At 37.6% G+C, this 21,395-nt stretch overlaps 1 protein-coding gene across 15 annotated transcripts in view; it reads left to right on the top strand.

The window, feature by feature from the left end:
* PMS1 (PMS1 homolog 1, mismatch repair system component) overlaps positions 1-21,395 on the top strand; it is a 107,118-nt gene that overhangs the window by 55,260 nt on the left and 30,463 nt on the right. Inside the window, exon 1 of one of the 15 annotated variants that reach the window (XM_072813187.1) lies at positions 3,801-3,927. The exons of the other annotated variants lie outside the window; for them this stretch is intronic. Within the exon in view, the coding sequence (XP_072669288.1) occupies positions 3,925-3,927 (3 nt within the window). The 5' untranslated portion in view covers positions 3,801-3,924. Of the gene's footprint in view, positions 1-3,800; positions 3,928-21,395 lie in introns of those variants that run through there. 15 annotated transcript variants of the gene reach the window in all.

The raw sequence follows: 21,395 nt of genomic DNA, 5'->3' as shown, positions 1-21,395 counted from the left end.
CTCCCCTTCCACTACCCCCTTGTTCATTTCCCAGAGTTAGGAGTCCCTCATGCCTTGTCTCCCTCTCTGATATTTCCCACTCATTTTCTCTCCTTTCCCCTTTATTCTCTTTCACTATTTCTTATATTCCCCATATCAGTGAAACCATATAATGTTTGTCCTTCTCCGATTGACTTATTTCACTCAGCATAATCCCCTCCCGGTCCATCCATGTCAAAGCAAATGGTGGGTATTCATCCATCTAATGGCTAAGTAATATTCCACTGTATACATAGACCACATCTTTATCCATTCATCTTTTGATGGACATTGAGGCTCCTTCCACAGTTTGGCTATTGTGGACATTGTTGCTAGAAACATCGGGGTGCAGGTGTCCTGCTATTTCACTGCAGGGTAAATCCCCAGCAGAGCAATTGCTGGGTCGTAGGGTAGATCTACTTTTGACTCTTTGAAGAGTCTCCACGCAGTTTTCCAGAGTGGCTGCACCAGTTCACATTCCCACCAACAGTGCAGGAGGGTTCCCCTTTCTCCACATCCTCTCTGACATTTGGTGTTTCCTGTCTTGTTAATTTTCCCCATTCTCACTGGTGTAAGGTGGGATCTCATTGTGGTTTTGATTTGTATTTCCCTGATGGCCAGTGATGCGGAGCATTTTCTCATGTGCTTGTTGGCCATGTCTAGGTCTTCCTCTGAGATTTCTGTTCTGTCTTGTGCCCATTTCATGATTGGCTTGGTTGTTTCTTTGCTGTTGAGTTTGATAAGTTCTTTATAGATCTTGGATACTAGCCCTTTATCTGATATGTCATTTGCAAATATCTTCTCCCATTCTGTAGGTTGTCTTGTAGTTTTGTTGACTGTTTCTTTTGCTGTGCAGAAGCTTTTTATCTTGATGAGGTCCCAATAGTTCATTTTTGCTTTAGTTTCCTTTGCCTTCATAGATGTATCTTGAAAGAAGTTGCTGTGACCAAGTTCAAAAAGGGTGTTACCTGTGTTTTCCTCTACGATTTTGATGGACTCTTGTCTCACATTTAGATCTTTCATCCAGTTTGAGTTTATCTTTGTGTCTGGTGTCAGAAAATGGTCTAGTTTCATTCTTCTGCATGTGGATGTCCAATTTTCCCAGCACCATTTATTGAAGGGACTGTCCTTTTTCCAGTGGATAGTCTTTCCTGCTTCGTCGAATATTAGTTGACCATAGAGTTGAGGGTCCATTTCTGGATTCGCTATTCTGTTCCATTGATCTATGTGTCTGTTTTTGTACCAGGACCACACTGTCTTGATGACCACAGCTTTTGTAGTACAACCTGAAATCTGGCATTGTGATGCCCTGAGCTATGGTTTTCTTAATATTCCCCTGGCTATTCGGGGTCTTTTCTGATTCCACACAAATCTTGAAATGATTTGTTCCAACTCTCTGAAGAAAGTCCATGGTATTATGATAGGGATTGCATTTAAATATGTAAATTGCCCTGGGTAGCATTGACATTTTCACAATATTAATTCTTCTAATCCATGAGCCTGGAATATTTTTCCATCTCTTTGTGTCTTCCTCAATTTCTTTCAGAAGTGTTCTGTAGTTTTTAGGATATAGATCCTTTACCTCTTTGGTTAGATTTATTCCTAAGTATCTTACGCTTTTGGGTGCAATTGTAAATGGGATTGACTCCTTAATTTCTCTTTCTTCAGTCTCATTGTTAGTGTACAGAAGTGCCACTGATTTCTGGGCATTGACTTTGTATCCTGCCACACTGCCAAATTGCTGTATGAGTTCTAGCAATCTTGAGATAGAGTCTTTTGGGTTTTCTACATATAGTATCATGTCATCTGCGAAGAGGGAGAGTTTGACTACTTCTTTGCCTATTTGAATGCCTTTTATTTATTTTTGTTGCCTGATTGCTGAGGCTAGGACTTCTAGTACTACGTTGAATAGCAGTGGTGAGAGTGGACATCCCTGTCTTGTTCCTGATCTTAGAGGAAAGGCTCCCAGTGCTTCCCCATTGAGAATGATATTTGCTGTGGGCTTTTCATAGATGGCTTTTAAGATGCTGAGGAATGTTCCCTCTATCCCTACACTGTGAAGAGTTTTGATCAGGAATGGATGCTGTATTTTGTCAAATGCTTTCTCTGCATCTCTTGAGAGGATCATATGGTTCTTGTTTTTTCTCTTGTTGATATGACCTATCATGTTGATTGTTTTATGAGTGTTGAACCAGCCTTGCATCCCGGGGATAAATCCCACTGGGTCATGGTGAATAATCTTAATGTATGGTTGGATCCTCTTGGCTAGTATCTTGTTGAGAATTTTTGCATCTGTGTTCATCAGGGATATTGGTCTAGAATTCTCCTTTTTGGTGGGGTCTTTGGTTTTGGAATTAAGATGATGCTGGCCTCAAAGAGCAAGTTTGGAAGTATTCCATCTCTTTATATCTTTCAGAACAGCTTAGGTAGAATAGGTATTATTTCTTCTTTAAATGTTTGATAGAATTCCCCTGGGAAGCCATTTGGCCCTGGACTTTTATGTCTTGGGAGGTTTTTGATGACTGCTTCAATTTCCTCCCTGGTAATTGGCCTGTTCAGGTTTTCTACTTCTTCCTGTTCCAGTTTTGGTAGTTTGTGGTTTTCCAGAAATGCATCCATTTCTTCTAGATTGCCTAATTTGTTGTTGACATATAGCTGCTCATAATATGTTTTTAAAATTGTTTGTATTTCCTTGGTATTGTTTGTGATCTCTATTCTTTCATTGATGATTTTATTAATTTGAGTCTTTTTTTCTTTTTAAGAAGGCTGGCTAGGGGTTTATCTATCTTATTAATTCTTTCCAAGAACCCACTCCTGGTTTTGTTGATGTGTTCTGCAGTTCTTCTGGTCTCTATTTCATTGAGTTACGCTTGAATCTTTATTATCTTTCTTGTTCTGCTTGATGTAGGTTTTACTTGCTGATCTTTCTCCAGTTCCTTTAGGTGTAAGGTTAGCCTTTGTATTTGTTTTTTTCCAATTTTTGAGGGAGGCTTGTATTGTGATGTTTTTCCCTCTTAGGACTGCTTTTATTGTATCCCAAAGATTTTGAACCGTTGTATCTTCATTTTCATTAGTTTTCATGAATCTTAATTCTTCTCTAATTTCCTGGTTGACCCATTCATCTTTTCGTAGGATGCTCTTTAACGTCCACGTATTTGAGTTTCTTCCAAATTTCTTCTTGTGATTGAGTTCAAGTTTCAAAGCATTATGGTCTGAAAATATGCAGCAGACAATCCCAATCTTTTGGTATCATTTCAGACCTGATTTGTTACCCAATATGTGGTCTATTCTGGAGAAAGTACCACGTGCACTTGAGAAGAATGTGTATTCAGTTGCATTCGGATGCAAAGTTCTGTATATATCTGTGAAATACATCTGATCCAGTGTATCATTTAAGGCCCTTCTTTCTTTGGTGATGTTGTGCTTAGAAGAGCTGTCATTTGCAAAAAGTGCCGTGTGGAAGTCTCCCAGTATTAGTGTATTATTATCTAATAGGTCTTTACTTTGGTTATTAATTGATTGATATACATACTTGGTAGCTCCCACATTAGGGGCATAAATATTCATGATTGTTAGGCCTTTTGTTGGATAGCCCCTTTAAGTATGATATAGTGTCCCTCTTCATCTCTTACTACAGTCTTTGGGATAAACTTTTATTTATCTGATACGAGGATTGCTACCCCAGCTTTCTTTTGAAGACCATTTTTTTTTTATTTATTCATGATAGACAGAGAGACAGAGAGAGAGAGAGAGAGAGAGGCAGAGACACAGGCAGAGGGAGAAGCAAGCTCCATGCTGGGAGCCCGACGCGGGACTCTATCCCGGGACTCCAGGATCGCGCCCTGTGCCAAAGGCAAGCGCCAAACCACCGAGCCACTCAGGGATCCCCTTTTGAAGACCATTTGAATGGTAAATGGTTCTCCATCCTTTCATTTTCAGGCTGGAGGTGTCCTTAGCTCCAAACTGAGTCACTTGCAGACAGCATGTAGATGGGTCTTGCTTTTTTATCCAGTCTGAAACCCTGCGCCTTTGATGGGATCATTTAGCCCATTCACGTTAAGAGTAACTATTGAAAGATAGAAATTTAGTGTCATCATAATACCTATTCAGTCCCTGTTTTTGTGGATTATTTCTTTGCACTTCCTCTTTTACAGAGTTCCCCTTAATATTTTTTGCAGAGCTGGTTTGGTGGTCACAGATTCTTTCAGTTTCTGCCTATCTTGGAAGCTCTTTATCTTTCCTTCTAGTCTTTTTGTTTTTTTTAAAGATTATTTATTTATTTATTTATTCATGAGAGATACAGGCAGAGGGACAAGCAGACTCCATGCAGGGAGCCCATCGCACAACTCGATCTGTGTCTCCAGGATCAGGCCCAGGACTGAAGGCAGCGCTAAACTGCTGAGCCACCCGGGCTGCCCTCTCTCCTATTCTGAATGAGAGCCTTGCTGGATAGAGTATTCTTGGCTGCATGTTCTTCTCATTTAGGACCCTGAATATATCCTGCCAGCCCTTTCTGGCCTGCCAGGTCTCTGTGGAGAGGTCTGCTGTTAATCTGATATTTCTCCCCATATAAGTTAAGAATCTCTTGTCTCTTGTTGCTTTAAGGATTTTCTCTTTATCTTTGGAATTTTCAAGTTTCACTATTAAATGTCAAGGTGTTGAATGGTTCTTACTCATTTGGGGAGGAGACCTCTCTATCTCCTGGATCTGAGTGCCTCTTTCCCTCCCCCAGATTAGGGAAGTTAAGTTCTCAGCTATGATTTGTTCTAATATGCTTTCTGGCCCTCTGTTCTCTCGGCATTTTCTGGAACCCCAATTATACGTAGATTCTTCCTTCTGAGCCTGTCATTTATTTCCTTTAGCCTTTCCTGATGATCTCTTAATTGTTTTTCTCTTTTTTACTCAGCTTCCTTCCTTGCCATCAACTTGTCTTCTGTGTTGCTCTCTCTTTCTTCTACCTCATTAACCCTCATTGTTAGGAACTCCAGTTTGGATTGCATCTCATTTATTTTTAATTTCGGCCTGATTAAATCTAAATCTGCAGTGACAAAGTCTCTAGAGTCCTTTATGCTTTTTTCCAAAGCCACCAGTAGCTTTATAATTTCAGTAGCTTCTAAAGCTTTCTGACATCAAATTGTAATCCATATTTTGTAACTCAGGGGCAGAGAGTAGTTTCTGGTTCTTTTCTGGTGAGTTCTTCCTTCTACTCATTTTGTTCAGTGCATAGTGGCTGTATGAGCAGGCTAAGTCCCAAATTTCAACCACAACCAAAGTAAATTTCACCCTAGATGATTCTGCCGAGGTTGGAGGCCAGAAAAGATTAGAACAAAATAAAACAAAAGGACCACTAAAGTGAAAAAAAAAAATTAAAACAAAGCAGTAAAAAATAAAAGACCAAAAAGCCCAAAGAAAGAAAAATAAAAAAAAAAAGGAAGAGAAAAAACACTTAGTAAAGAGGAGAAAGAAAAAGAAAGGGGAGGGCGGAATGTGAAATGGTGGTGGTGAAGAAGCTGTATGGAGGGAGAATGTAGTCTACCTGAGGGATCCTAGAGGCTGATTGTCTTGGTTCTGAGTGTATTAAGTTCTGTATGCTAGAAGATGCTCAGTCCCAAATTTATATAAACCAGCAATACTTGTAGAAAGCCCCACCATTGACCACCTCTTCTCTTTACAGCGTCTGGCTGTTCTCTCTTTAAATCTCAGATCGAATTCATAGGTGTTCAGGATGATTGAAAGTTATACAGGTAAGCTGGGGGGACCAGGTGAGTTGAGGACCTCTACTCTCCCACCATCTTGCCCACCTCTCCCATCTTGCCCCACCCTCTCAAGATTTTATTTTTAAAATTATCTGTACACACAACATGGGGCTTGAACCCCAAGATGAAGAGCCATATGTTCTACTGAGTTAGCCAGGTGCCCTTAAAAATCTTTGATTTTTCAGGATGTCTACATATATCTTGAGCATTTCCATTACTTTCTTACAGAATTGAAGTTTCACATTTCTGTCACTTAGAAGTTCTAAAAAAGTAATTCATATTTCAAATCACAAAATAATAAGAATTTATACCTCCTAGATTCCTAGATCTTCACATCTGGAAGAGACCACTGAAAACTTTTTTTATTCTGTCCCAGATCTTTTAGCAAGTAGAGTATTTTTATTTCGGTCCTTTCCATTTTATCTTCATGTGACCCCAAGGATTTGAGTGGATTGCCCAATAACTTAAATGTTTAATGTAGCATAAGATGAGCTAAAGTTCAAATCTCTTAGACTTTCTGCAACATTCATTCTCCTTTGCTATATAGCTTTTCCACAATACTAGATGCAGAGCTTGGAGTAGGTGCTATGGAGTAATTACATGATGGCCTATGGAATAATTATGGGAGGGGAGCTTACATATAAGCTGTGAAATGATATAAGTGAAGAAGATGTGAAAGTATGTGAATATTTAAATAAATGAAAAGAATAATGAGAACTTTTTAAATAATTAAATGATATTGATAAATACTATGAAAAGTAAGAGAAGGGAAAGATTACTTCAGGCTAGAATAGTCAAGGAAGACTGTTCATCCATCAGTGGATGTGTTTTGATCTGTATCTTTGTGTGGATGTTTAACAAGTGTCTTGGCTGGAGGAGGCTGGACTGAGGCTGATGCTGGGATAGATCAGTGTGTGGAAATACATTTCACCCCCATAAATCAAAGTCCTCTCTTGCTCTGGACAGGTAAAACATTGCTTTACCTGTTACAAAATGTTTAGAGAACCTGCCTAAGGCCTAAGAGCTTCATGGAAATAAACTTATATCCTCTTTATAGTTGCAATTTAATTCTGTACTAAATATAGGTGGGAAGGCAGGAGAAGTTCGGCAAAATCTCTGAAAAAAATCCCTATGAGTGAAGGAAAGTATCTAATATGTAGAAGGTAAAACTTCTCCTTAGGTTTTTATTGATTAAGAGTCAGATGACAGCTCAGAGCAATGGCATATAGATGTCCATTGGAATTTTCCATTAGGGAATCTTTGCTCTGAGAACAAGACCATCCCTCTCTCCTCCATGCTTTTTTTTTTTTTTTTTTCTGGTGTCAGATGGGATTCCCAGAACTCTCAATCCTGGCAAGACCCCTCTAGCCTTTCCCCTGAAAGTCTGAGTCTTGTGATTGCAAAGTGCTTTGGGACTACCAGCCCTCTTCTCATCATGGTTTTTTTTTTTTTTTCTCGTGTTTGTCAATCATCTCAACAAGCCTGAGTCTTCACAACTCATCTATTACCTCCCTGGTCTGTCTTTTTCTACAAATCATTGTTTTCTCTAACTGTCTCTCACATATCCCCATGTTCTGAAATGCCCCATTTCATGATTAGTCATGAGTAAAATCCCTATTTTCTTAGCCTTTTCTTTGATCTTCTTGCTCTGAAGTCTGTTTTTCTCTGAGAACACTCTATCTTCTGCAGCCCTTCCAAGTGGTGACTGATTTTTGTCATCTGTTCATCACCCCATCGTGCCTCATTCTAGCTTCTAGACCACTCCTTTTCCTCTGCAACCCAAAATCTCATTCAGATTTAAATTTCAGACCTTTAGACTCTTAGCTCACTATTACTCTGGTGATTTCAGTATCCACATAGTCCTTCCTAGTTTCTCAAATCTTTTATCTTTTCTCCAGTGATTTTTTTTTCCTCCACCTACCTCAGCCATTAATTCCAGTGGCTATACCATAGATCTTGTCATTGCCAAAAATTGTACTTCCTCCATAATTCCAGTGTTAAGTATTTCACTCTCTGATCCTCACCCTCTGTCTCTATAGCTTACTCCCTTCCAACAGTCCAGACTCTACTGGACCTTTGATCTATTGATCTGTCTTTTACCTGTTTCTTATCTGTGATGTTCACAGTTCTCTTCTTAAATTATAAGGGTGATAATTATCAATTGTTTTTCTCTCACTGAACTGTACATGTTTGACTAACCAAATCCTGGTTAAAGCCATCTTTTTGTCTTCTTGGTGCCTGAACCAAGCTGAGTGTGCTGGAAGAAAACAAATTCATCCTGAGTAGTGTCACTATAAATTCATGATCACTACTCTCAGTGCTGCCTGGTAGTCATACTGTGTTTCTCCACTGCATTTTCTTTCCTGGTCACCTACTTCAGAATGTAATGTGCATGCAGATCACCTGGGATCTTGTTAATATGAAGATTCTTATTTAGTAGGTTAGGGGGAGCCTGAAATTCTACATTTCCAACAAGTCTCCGAGTGATGTGGTTGCTGCTGGTCCATTGAATGGTGAGGTTCCCAATGGCTCTTTGATCTCTTCTCTCCTCAGACAGCCCACACCTTTTCCTCTGTCTTCACTGTCATCTGATCTTGCATCCTATTTTAGTGAAAAAATTGAGGCAGTCAAAAGAGAACTACCACAATCCACCCACCTATCTGCATTTGTGCCCATACATTCAGCCTTCCCTTCCATCACTTTGGATATACTTCCCATGTTCCTAGGAAAAGCCAATTCCTTCACTTGGGCAGTACTTGTTGAAATAGTTGTCTTTATTCATTGTGTCCAGTTACTGTCCTCCCATTCCCTCTTGAACATACTTTCTCTCAGGCTTTCTCTACCACTCTCTCAAAACTGCTGTTGTCGTAGTCACCATTGACCTCCACATTGCTAAATCCAGTGGTCACTTCTCAGTCCTTATGTTACTTAGCATTTGCCACAGTTGATTTTCCATACTTGAAACACTATTTCCCTTGGCTTCTAGGTCTACACACCTTGATTTTTTTCCTATTTCTGTTTCTCTTTCTACTAACTGTTATCAGTCCTCTAGTTCATATCCTAATTTATAAATTTATGGTGTCCTGGAATTTACTTTTTTTTAATACAGACTGAAGACAGCAAGCAATTATATATATATATATATATATTTTCATTTTCTTAGTCTATTTATTCAGTTTACTTACTTTAGATATTGTTTATATATTGATGACTCCTAAATTTTTTAAAGATTTATTTTTATTTATTTATTTATGATAGACACGGAGAGAGAGAGAGAGGCAGAGACACAGGCAGAGGGAGAAGCAGGCTCCACGCTGGGAGCCCGATGCGGGACTCGATCCTGAGACTCCAGGATCGTGCCCTGGGCCAAAGGCAGGCACGAAACCACTGAGCCACCCAGGGATCCCCCGACTCCTAAATTTTTATCTCCTTTCTAAAACTCTCCCCTGAACTCCAAACTCAGATCACCACCCAGAACGCCTCTGGGTATTTTAGTAATAATAGACTCCTTATATTTAACATGTCAGAAACTGAGCTCTATATCTCCTCTCCTGGAATTTTTCCACATCCCTTCCCATCAATACATGAGAACTCTGTTTTTTCAGTTAATAAACCAAAGCCTTAGGATTATCCTTGATTACTGATTCTCTATCACTTTGATTCAAGAGTAAATTCTGTAGATCTACTTCTAAATATATGTAAAATCTGACTAGATTCCACTATGTCTACGACTACCACTGTGGTCCATCATCTCTCATTTGGGTTTTTGTAATAGTATCCTAATTGGATCTCCCCATTTCCTTCCTTGTTGTCTTTAGTCTATTTCCAGCCCAACAGCTAGAGTGATCTTGTAAAAATGTAAGTCAGATCACGCAACTCTGACTAAACTCTTTAGTGAGTTTCCATCTGGGTAACATCAAAGCCTTTATAAATGGCCTATGAATTCTATATCAGGGTCAGTAAACTTATTTTTTTTAATTTTTTATTTATTTATGATAGTCACACAGAGAGAGAGAGAGAGGCAGAGACATAGGCAGAGGGAGAAGCAGGCTCCATGCACCGGGAGCCCGACGTGGGACTCGATCCCGGGTCTCCAGGATCGCGCCCTGGGCCAAAGGCAGGCGCTAAACCGCTGCACCACCCAGGGATCCCAACTTATTTTTTTATAAAAAGCCATATAGTAAATGTTTTGGAGTTGGTGGGCTATACAGTCTTTTACACCTATTCAGTTATGCTATTGTCACATGAAAGCAGCCATAGACAGTAAAACTTCAAAAAAAAAATTTAAGACAGTAGGCTGGATTCAGCCCTTTGGACTGTAGTATGCTTACCCCTGTTGTAGATGATCTGACCCATCACTGATGTCTGATCTCATTTATTTCTTTCCTCTTACTCACTTTGCTTTAGCTGAACTAGCCTCCTTGTTGTTCCTTGACCTTGGCAGTCATACTGTCAACTCAGGACCTTTATATTTATAGTTTCTTTGCCTGGAACATTTTTCTGTGTATCAAGCTTAATCTCATCTTTTATAAGTTCTCAGACTTTCTTTAGTCACCCTAAAATTGCAACCATTTCTTTTGCTGTCTCCCCATTTTCCTGCTCTATTTTTCTTATTAAAACTCATCACCATCTGATATGCTTTATGATGTACTTAATCTGGATTTACTGTCTCTAGAATACAATTTCCATGAGGGGAAAGGTGTTTTACTATTGTTTCACGTCTGTATTCCTGGAGCCTACAGTAGTCTTTCCTATAGGTGATCAAAAAATTTGTGGTACATGAGTGTAATCAAGGGTTCAGAACATGGAAGAAAGGAGAGCTCTATCACATTGGTAGTACTAGTGCATTTTAGGTTGTGAATAATAGGTATTTAAGCACTTAAGATATTGGCAGATGTGGTCACTAAAGATTAAAGACAGCAGCTGGAACAGGGGTGGCAAGATAGCAAGTATCAGCTCTTAGACCCGAGACGCTTCCTTTTCCTTCTGGGTACTCCTAGAAAGCTCAGAAGAGGGAAGGCTGACTTTGGTCACTAGGCAAAGGTGAGTGTTACTTATTCAGTGGAGTAAACACAACCTGTAAAAGTGATCTCACCCAGGCACCCCCCCGCCCCCCACTGTGGGTGAGTCATAGGGGTATTCTATTACAGTATTTCCTAATAGATTATAGAATTTGTTAATGTGGATAAATAGATCAGGATCATTCTAGGTAGAGAAATAGTGTGAACATAGAAGGTAGGAAGGAGTAGGTAAGTGCAGAGCACAGCTGGAGGCAATTAAGTCAATTTAGGTGAATCAGGAGTAGAGGAAGATAGTGAAAAATAATTTGAGATTAGATTATAAAGGGTCTCGAATGCTAAGCTGAATCATTTTTGTTTTCCTTTTTCCATAGAAAATTAGAAGTAGAGGGGTTCCTGGGTGGTTCAGTCAGTTAAGCATCTGCCTTCGACTCAGGTCATGATTCTGGGATGGAGCCCCATATGGAGCCCGACTGGGGCTCCCTGCATGGCAGGGAGCGTGCCTCTCCCTCTTCCTCTGCTCCTCCCCCTGCTTGTGCTCTCTTGCTCGCTCTCTCTTTCTCTCTCTCAAATAAATATTCTTTAAAAAAAAAAAAAAAGGAAAATTGAGAGTAGAGAAGTGACTTGATCAAGTAAACTAACAATTAGTTTGGGAGTAGTGTGCACAGAAGAATTCTAGGAGAGCTTTTAAGCTATAACAAAAGTCTAGGTACTGAATCAGGATAAATACATTGGACACAGGAAGCAGAGTGTGTCTATGAGGAAGAATCAATGAAACTGGTTGACTGCGTGGAAAATGAATAGAAAAGATTTGAGGGGGCAGCCCTGGTGGTTCAGCGGTTTAGCGCCGCCTTCAGCCCAGAGCATGATCCTGGAGACCCGTGATCGAGTCCCATGTCGGGCTCCCTGCATGGAGCCTGCTTCTCCCTCTGCCTATGTCTCTGTCTCTCTGTCTCTCTGTCTCTCTGTCTCTCTCTGAATAAATAAATAAAATCTTTAAAAAAAAAAAAGATTTGAGGATATCTGATTAATTTACAGGCTGTTGGGAAAATGGTAAGACAACATCCCTTTTTTTTATCCCTGGATGAGTGTATCTGACTTTCACTTTTAACATCTATTTACCTTCATGTGTAATACTCTGACATAATTTTGATTTCACTCTAAAAAAAACTAATATAATATAATTGAACCAGAATTGAAGTTTTAAAGTGAAGTTATTGTTACCTCATCCACAGAGGTTTTGTTAACCAGTCAATGAAGAAAGAAAAGCTAATAAGTTTTAGGCTGGTTATTAATTGTAAGCCTTAAGACTTACTGCTTGTTTTCTAAAAGGAGGCACAAAATTAGAAAAATATTATTATTGGGACATTTATCCTAATATAATAGGATCCATGGGAAGAGAAGACCATCAGGAAATACCAGGAAGCCAGCTGATGGGAGTGTTGGAAGCTCAGAATCTGTAGATTTGGTCTTCTCTTCTCTTCTCTTCTCTTCTCTTCTCTTCTCTTCTCTTCTCTTCTCTTCTCTTCTTTTCTTTTCTTTTCTTTTCTTTTCTTTTCTTTCTTTTCTTCTTTCTCTTTCTAAACATTATTTTGTTAAGAACACTTAACCTGAGAGCTGTCCTCTTAATGTTTTGGGTGTACAATGCAGTATTGTTGACTAGAGGTACAGTGTTGTACAGCAGATCTCTAGAAAGAACTTCTTAAATTGTTCTTAACTGAAATTTGATGCCCATTCAGTAGTACCTTCTTATTTCCTCCTCGCCAGAGCACCCTCCCCCATAACTACCATTACAATTCTTGATTCTATGAATTTAACTGTTTTAAGTACCTCATATAAATGGACTCCTGTAGTATTTGTCTTTCTGTGACTGGCTTATTTCAACTGGCATAGTATCTTCAAGATTTATCCATGTTGCTCATACATTGTAGAATTTCCTTCTTTTTTAAGGCTGAATCATATTCTATCAGATGGATCAATGGGTAAAGAAAATACAGTATATACATCAGTGGACATTTAAGTTGTTCCCACATCTTGGCTATAGTGCTGCAGCGAACCTGAGAGTGCTAATATTAATATCTTTCAGACCTTGCTTTCAGCTCCTTTGAATAAATACTCTGGCATGAGATTGGATTGCTAGATCATGTGGTAGTTCTATTTTTAATATTTTGAGGTACATTCATACTATTTCCATAATATTTGCATTCCCATAAATAGTATACAAGGGTTCCAGTTTCTCTACATCTTTCCCAATGTTTGTCTTTTTTTTTTTTTTGATAATAGCCATTCTTACAAGTGTGAGGTGGTATTCTCAGTGTGGTTTTGATATGCATTCACCTGATGATTAGTGAGATTGAGCAATGTTTCATATATCTGTTGGCCATTTGTATTTTCTTCTTTGGAGAAATGTCTGTCAAGTTCTTAGCCATATTTTAGTTCTGTTATTAGTGTTTTAAATACTGAGTTGTTGGGACACCTGGGTGGCTCAGCAGTTAAGCGTCTGCCTTTAGCTCAGGTTGTGATCCCAGGGTTCCAGGATCGAGTCCCGCATTGGATTCCCTGCATGGAGCCTGCTTCTCCCTCTGCCTGTCTCTCTCTCTCTCTCTCTCTCTCTCTCTCTGTGTGTGTGCGTGTCTCTCATGAATAAATAAAATCTTTAAATAAATACATACTTACATACATACATACTGAGTTGTAGGAATGCCTTATATACTTTGCAATGGATCATCAGATACATGGTTTGCACATATTTTCTACCATTTCATTCGTTGCCTTTTCATCTGTTGAGATAGCTTCCTTAGCTGTGAGGAAGGATTTTTAGTGCTGATGTAGTCCCTCTTGTCTATTTTTCTTATGTTGCTTGTGCAAAAATTTTGGTGTGTTATCAAAGAAATAGGCAAGATTGGTGTCAATGACGCTTTTCTCCCATCTTCTCTTTTAGGAGTTTTACAGCTTTAGATCTTATATATAAATCTTTCATCCATTTTAAATTGATTTCTGTGTATGATGTAAGGTAAGGGTCCAGTTTCATTCTTTTGTATATGGATATTGTTTTCCCAACACTTATTAAAGAGGCTCTCCTTTACCCATTGTGTATTCTTGATGCCCTTGTCAGACATTAGTTGACCATATATGTGTGGATTTATTTCTGTACTCTCTAGTCTTTTCCATTATCCTTTGTATTTGTCTTTATGCCAATACCATACTATTTGCTTACTGTAGCTTTGTAATATATTTTGAAACTTTGTAATATATTTTGAAAACCAGTTTTGTTCTTTATCTCTGGATTGATTTGGCTCTTTTGTGGCTCCATGAATTTTAGTGTTTTTCTTTCTGTAAAGAATGTCATTATGATTTTTGGTAGGAATTATATTGAATTTGTAGATTGCTTTGGGTAGTATGGACATTTTAACAATATTAAATCTCCTTTTTTTAATATTAAATCTTCTGATCCATAAACATAGGATGCCTTCCCATTTGTCATCTTTAATTTATTTCATCAGTGTTCTGTAGTTTTCAATGTACAATTCTTTCACCTCTTTAGTTAAATTTATTGCCAAGTATTTTATTTTATTTTATTTTTTGGTGTTCTTGTAAATGGAACTGTTTTTCTAATTGTTTTTCTCAGCTCATTGTTAGTGTATAGACACAGCTGTTTTTTGTATGTTGATTTTTTTTTCAAAAGATCTTATTTATTTATTCATGAGAGGCAGACACACAGGCAGAGGGAGAAGCAGGCTCCATGCAGGGAGACCCATGTGGGACTCTATCCCAGGCCTCTAGGGGTCACCCCCTGGGCTGAAGGCAGGTGCTAAACTGTTGAGCCATCCAGGGATCCCCTTGTATGTTGATTTTTGTGTCCTACAATCTTACTGAATTTCTAAGCTCTAACAGTTTTTGGATGGAGTCCTCAGGGTTTTCCTCATTTATAGGATCATGTCATCTGCAAACAGGGACAATTTTGCATCTTCCTTTCTGATTTGGATACCTTTTATTTCTTTCTCTTGCCTAATTCCTTTAGCTAGAACTTTCAGTTTTGTGATGAATGGAAGTGGCAAGAATAGGTGTCCATGTCTTACTCTTGATCTTAAAGAAAATGCTTTTCAGTTGAGCATGATGGTTATAATGGAGTTTTAATAGATGACTTTTATTATGTGGTGTTACTTTCCTTCTATTCCTTTATTGTTTTTTAATCATGAAAAGTGTTGAATTTTGTCAAATGCTTTTTCTGCACCTTTTGAGACAATCATGTGATTTTTATCCTTTATTTTGTTAATATAGTATATTCCCTTAATTGAAATCCATATGTTGAACTGCCCTTGCACCCTAGAGATGAATCCCATTAGTGTGTGATTTGTTTAATAGTTGTTGGATTCCGTTTCTAGTGTTCTGTTGAGGATTTTTGTATCTGTATTCATCAGGGATATTGGCCTGTACTTTTCTTTCTTCACAGTGTTCTTGTCTAGCTTTGGTATCAGGGTAATGCTGGAATCGTAAAATGAGTTTTGAAGCATTTCTTCTTTCAGTTTTTTTGGAAGAGTTGGGGAAGGATTTGTGTTAAGTCTTAATTAAATGTTTAGTAGAATTCCCCAGTGAAGCCATCTGGTCCTAGGCTTTCTTAGTTGAAAGGTTTTTGATTATTGATTCAATCTCTATACTAGTTGTAACAATCTGTTCAGACTTACTCTTTCTTCATGATAGAGGTTTGGTAGGTTGTATGTTTCTAGGAGTTGAGCCCTCTCAGTTATCCTGTTTGTTGGCTTGTAATTGTTCATATAGTCTCTCATGATTTTTTTTTCCCTGTGGTATTAGTTGAAATATCACATCATTTCTAATTTAATTTGGGTCTTTTTTTTCTTATTCTAGCCAAAAATTTGCCAATTTTGTTTCTCTTCAAAAAACCAAGTCTTAGTTTTTTTTTTTTCTGTTGTTTTTATGTTTTCTGTTTTATTTTGCTCTGCTCTAATCTTTATTTCCTTCCTTCTGCTAGCTTTAGCCTTAGTTTGTTGTTTTTCTAGCCCTTTGAGGTATATGTTAGGTTGTTTATTTGACATCTTTTTAAATGTAGGCATTATTGTTATGGATAAACTGTACTGCTTATACTGTATCCTGTAAGTTTTGGTATGTTGTGTTTTTGTTTACTTTAGGTATTTTCTAATATTCTTTTTGTTTCAAGACAAAAACACTGTCTCAGGGTTGTTCAAGAGTGTGTTATTTAATTTCTCCATACTATGAATTTTTTCCACTTTTCTTCATACTGATTTCTAGTTTCTTTCCACTATGGTTAGAAAAATTCTTTGGTATGTTTCAGTCTGCTTAAATTGAAGACTTGTTTTGTCTTAACACTTGGTCTATCCTGGAAAAGGATCTGTATGAGTTTGAAAAGAATATGTATTCTGCTGCTGTTGGGTGGATTGTTCTGTACATGCCTGTCCATCTGTAGTGTTGTTCAAGTCCTCTATTTCCTTATTGATTGATCTTCAGTCTGGATTTTCTATCCATTATTTCTCTGAAAAGAGAACTAGAGAACCATGTGGAGGGTGGAGTTGCATTTCAGGAGAGATGGTTGAGGTAGCTTCATTTAGAAGTATGAACAAATTTGGAAAAGAAAAATCTCATGAAAAACAAAACTAATAGGTAAAGTGATCTTCTTCAGTGGGAGAACAAAGAGGAAGAGCCAAAATGAGATAGTGCTATAAAGCAGTAGCAGCTTGATTTGCACATAACCTTTTCTGTAAAGTTAAGTATGGGTGGAAGTAATGATTGCTTCAGGGTTCTAAGATGAAAGAGCTTATCAGAAGGGCCAGCCTGAAGGGTTTTCTTTTTTTTTTTCTTTTTTTTTTTTTCTGAAGGGTTTTCTGTAAACAATATTGAGAAGTATGGATATTCTGGAGGCAGTTATTAAATGCATCTTGGGTTCAAAAAGATTTTCAGTGGAGGAAGCCTTAGAAATTAGTTTTTGAGAAAGACTAGTTGGGCAGAGGCATTCAAAAGCCATGCAAGATCAAAGAGTCCTCAGAGGTCAGAGAAAGCCAGTATTTAAAAATAGAAAATGAGGCTGGATAGGTGCTTGGGTCTAGATTCTAAAGGACCTTGTTGTATACCTTATATGCGAGTGTGGACTTCTTGCCATGTGGCCAAAGGACATAAGTAGTTTCTTGTTGGAGGAGGTAATCAAGAGTGTATGACCTCCTGTTGACCCTTGAGCTGGACCCTGAACAATCAGTAGCTCCTCAGTGGGCCCCTCCCATTCCACCTTCCCCCAATGCCTGCCTTGCCTACCATACCCATAATGGGAGCTATTCCAAGGACATAGCCTTGAGAGAGTAAAGTGTTGTTGAGACCATACGGACATTGTATGAGACAACCCAGCTAAGGCTTTATACAGACGTTTTAAATTCGGGAGGGTAGGTGCATAGATCTACGTGTCTTGCAGCCACCCAAAACCAGCCTCATGAGTCCCCTTGCTTATTAAAACCATTACCTACCAATCTGGGGTGGGCTACCTCTGTCTTTGGGGTCTCTTCCTGCCTTCTGCCTACAGGGGCCGGTTTCATGTTATACTGAAGAAGCTCCTAAGGAGGTTGTGAACGAACACTTAGGAAACTAAAATAAGATAATTCTCATTGCAGTTGGAGGATGGGCCAAATTATGTTTAGTGATTATATAAGAGAGGTAGCTGGTTCAGTACTCAAGGCAGTTGCAAAGCATGGAGAAAGAGGGTCTAGCAAGAAAAACATTTCTGATAAGATTAATCCAATCTTGGAAATAATCTTACTTGTTTTAAAGACCACAAGGAGTAATCTACAATCTCCTTTTGAAAGTTTGATAAAAATTAACTTTATGTTTTTAAGTTTTTATTTAAGTTTTAAAATAAACCCTACCTTTATGGGGTTCAAAAACCAAAAAGTATGAAAAGATACAGTGAAAAAATTACTCTCATTTTTGTCTCTTATCTGCCTACCTCCTGTAAGCCTCCCTGCCTGTTGGTGAAATTACTGTTACTAATTTCTTTATAATCTTCAGGAAAACTAGTTTTGTATACTCTATTTCAAAAACTGAATATAAAATAAGAGATACTTGAGCTGAGTAAAAGTAGGGATAAGAGATTAAAATCAGAATTGTGCTGAATAAATTTTACCAAGATAGATCCTTTTTAAAAGTCTGAATCTCGGGATCCCTGGGTGGTGCAGCGGTTTGGCGCCTGCCTTTGGCCCGGGGCGCGATCTTGGAGACCCAGGATCGAATCCCACGTCGGGCTCCCAGCATGGAGCTTGCTTCTCCCTCTGCCTGTGTCTCTGCCTCTCTGTCTCTCTGTGTGACTATCATGAATAAATAAATAAAATTAAAAAAAAAAAAAGTCCGAATCTGCTTAGCAAGAATCAAATCATATGAATGCTTATGATGTTAATAGAATGTGATATTCTTTTAACAATAGTAATGATGATATTGTAATGGAAGTAGTGAAAGCTTTTTTAAAGAAATTCAGATGTGAACTTACTAGTATATCTGTGCATATAATTTGTATGAAAGTTTGCACTCTAGGCCAATATATATACTTTTTTATTACATATTCTAGAAGGAGTCACCTTTGCTCAGGCAGTCTTAGTAGCATTGCACTTTTTAATTAATTGTGCATCATCTTGTGCGACCTCCTCTTTCCTGCTATCACAAATCGCCTTCACGATTGAGGTTTACTAATTTAATACTGAGTATTGTCATCTAATCATTTCCTTCAAATAGTATATGTCAATGAAATAGGAAGAGTGGCAAGATATATTTGGCTAATGTCAATCAATTACTTGATGTGCATGTAATAATATATTTTTTATTGAGGTGTTTTTGCACTGTCATCATACTGACTATCATCATACTGACTAGAGTCAGATTCTTACTTGGCACATTCAGATGCTCCAACTTTGTGTGACCTAGATAGAAAACATATGGGAGTATGTGTGTGTATTTTTAGCACATGTTAAGCTTTTCAGCCTTGGAGCAAAATATATGCAAAACTTTAGGAAGTGGAAAGAAAATATCTGTTTTAGAAAATAATATAGAATTGATGGAGAAAGCAAACTAGAAACTATTTGCTGAAGTAATAAATACAGTATTTAAAAATTAAGTTTCTTAAAATAAAGATCCTTAATTTCCACTTTTTAAAAATTTTTAATCCACTGTTTTAATAATGGGTTCTGTTTTTGAAAATGAACTTTAATTACCTAAGCAATAGCAAGGATTTAACTTGTTGGCAGACCTCTGTAATCATTTATTGCTGTCCCAACTGCAGTTGATTTAGAAAATGCTCCTAAATTAGTCCCTCAATCTGATGCAGTAATTGCCTACTGTGAAATAATGTTCTAAAACCACGAGCAGTATTTATTTAAAAATGAAATTTCACATTTAATGATTCTCATGTTTGACAGCTTTTTTAGAACCCATTTCTTCAAGTGATCTTTTTATATTTCTGTGCACTAGCTACCCAAGAGGTCAGGCAGTGAAATAACATCTTTGCAGCAGCTAAGATTTATATCTTTAGGCGTTACCTGAGGCAACACTCTAATCTAAAATGTTTACATTAGAACTATCACAGGCTTTGTATCTGTATTCAAGTGTAGGAAATTTTGGAATTTTAAAATGTTAGTTTTCTTGAAATATTTTCTTGACTACTTTAAATATATTTACATGTATGTATTAGAGATGTAGCATAGCTGTAAAGAGATAAACTTTTCATGAATAAATTGTTACTATTCAACTGTTCGTTGTTTAAAGTACCTGTGATATGGAAGGTATGAAGCAGGGATACTTCATTCCATACAGTTGCAGATTAATCAGAACCTTACCTACTTTCTCTTATTTTGAATATTGTTCCTTAAAACACCAGCTACTAACTGGCTTAAAATAACAGCTGTAATATCAGAAGCCATCACTTCTTTGTCTTTTTACGCTCATACACACATACATGCAAACACACACACAGGAAATGCAAAAATTATATGCTGACAGTTCCTCAAAAAAGAGTTACCATATTACCCAGCAATTCCACTTCCAGGAATATACCCAAGAGAGATGGAAATGTATTTCACACAAAAACCTGTACATAAATGTTCATAGTAGTATCATTCATAATAGCCGAAAAGTGGAAACAACATAATTGAAAAGTATACCCATAAAATGGAATATTTCTTAACCATTAAAAAAGGAATAAGATACTGATACAACATGGATAAGCCTTGAAAATGTTACGTTAGATGAAAGAAACCTTTCACAAAAGACTATAATGTATGATTTCATTTATATGAAAAACCTAAAGTAGGCAAACTTATAGAGACATAAAGTAAATTAGTGGTTGTCTTGAGTGAAGGTGGCAGGGAATGGAGAGTGACTGCTAATGGGTACAGAGTTTCTCTTTGGAATGAGAAAATTGTTCTAAAATTAGTTGTGATGGTTGCATAACCCTGTAAATATACCAAAAACTATTGGCTTGTACACTTAGGATGGACAAACTGTATGGTTTATGAATTATATATCAAACTATAATATTTTAAAAAATGAAAGAAAAAGGCTGCTTTGGATTTCTTAAAGGAGTAGACAAAGACTATAATTTCTAGCTTATGTAGTGATGTGACAACCAGCAGTCTTAATTTTTAAAAATAGGTAGTTTTCAATTCTAGGGTTACTGTTTTCCAGAAAAATATATTCTATAACTGTTCGCTCTGTCCACAGATTGTTTATTTGGTCCCATTGGGTACCTGACCCTGTTCTTGATACCAGGGACTCAGTCACATTCCTGATTCTTTTCTTCCTCTCCACTTACAGTTACCAAGTCACATCAAGTCTGTTTCATATCCTTTAGTTTATCCCTGTGCTCGTTCCCTCTTAGCAATATGTTTGATTCTGTTACCTCGTCCAGTGAGTCTCAGCCACAATGGGTTTTTTATTTGAGTGCAAGGGGCAGAGAGAGAGAGAGAGTCTTGAGCCGTCTCTGTGCTGAGCGTGGGGTTCGGTCTCTGGACCTAGAGATCATGGCCCAAGCCAAAACCAAGAGTTCACACTTAACCACTGCGCCATCCAGGTATCTTTCAGCCACAGTATTAATATTAGTAAAGTACCAGAGCTTGCAAATGTTTTACCTTAAAAAAATCAGAGGAGTAATCTGTAATTGTCACTTTCACTAACTTGCATTTCATTTTGGCTTTTTGTAAGTGGAAGAAGAAGTGGTAGCATTAGAGCGAGTGTGCCAGGAATTACACACAGTCCTCGGTGTCTATGGGATGTTTTGTGAACGTGAACTTTGTCCATTTTGCATGTCCTCGGTAAAAGTTGAGAATCTCTACGCTGGATTAATGCAATCACATTTTAAAAATCCATATTGCTTTAGCTTCAGTTCTCACTAACTCATTCTTATAAAAGATCTTTTTTATAAGAATATAGTTGATATGTAACATTATGTAAGGCATATAGCATGTTAATTTGATACATTTATATTGCCATAGTAGCAATAATTAGCATCTCTATCATAATTACCATTTCTTTTTAGTGGTTGGGGTAATTAGGTTCTAGTTTCAGGAAGTTTGATGGTTATTATACAATACTGTTGTTAATA

This window comes from Canis lupus, chromosome 36 (assembly GCF_048164855.1).
Source record: "Canis lupus baileyi chromosome 36, mCanLup2.hap1, whole genome shotgun sequence".
Taxonomy (NCBI): domain Eukaryota; kingdom Metazoa; phylum Chordata; class Mammalia; order Carnivora; family Canidae; genus Canis; species Canis lupus.
This window is presented reverse-complemented; position numbering and strand designations above follow the sequence as displayed.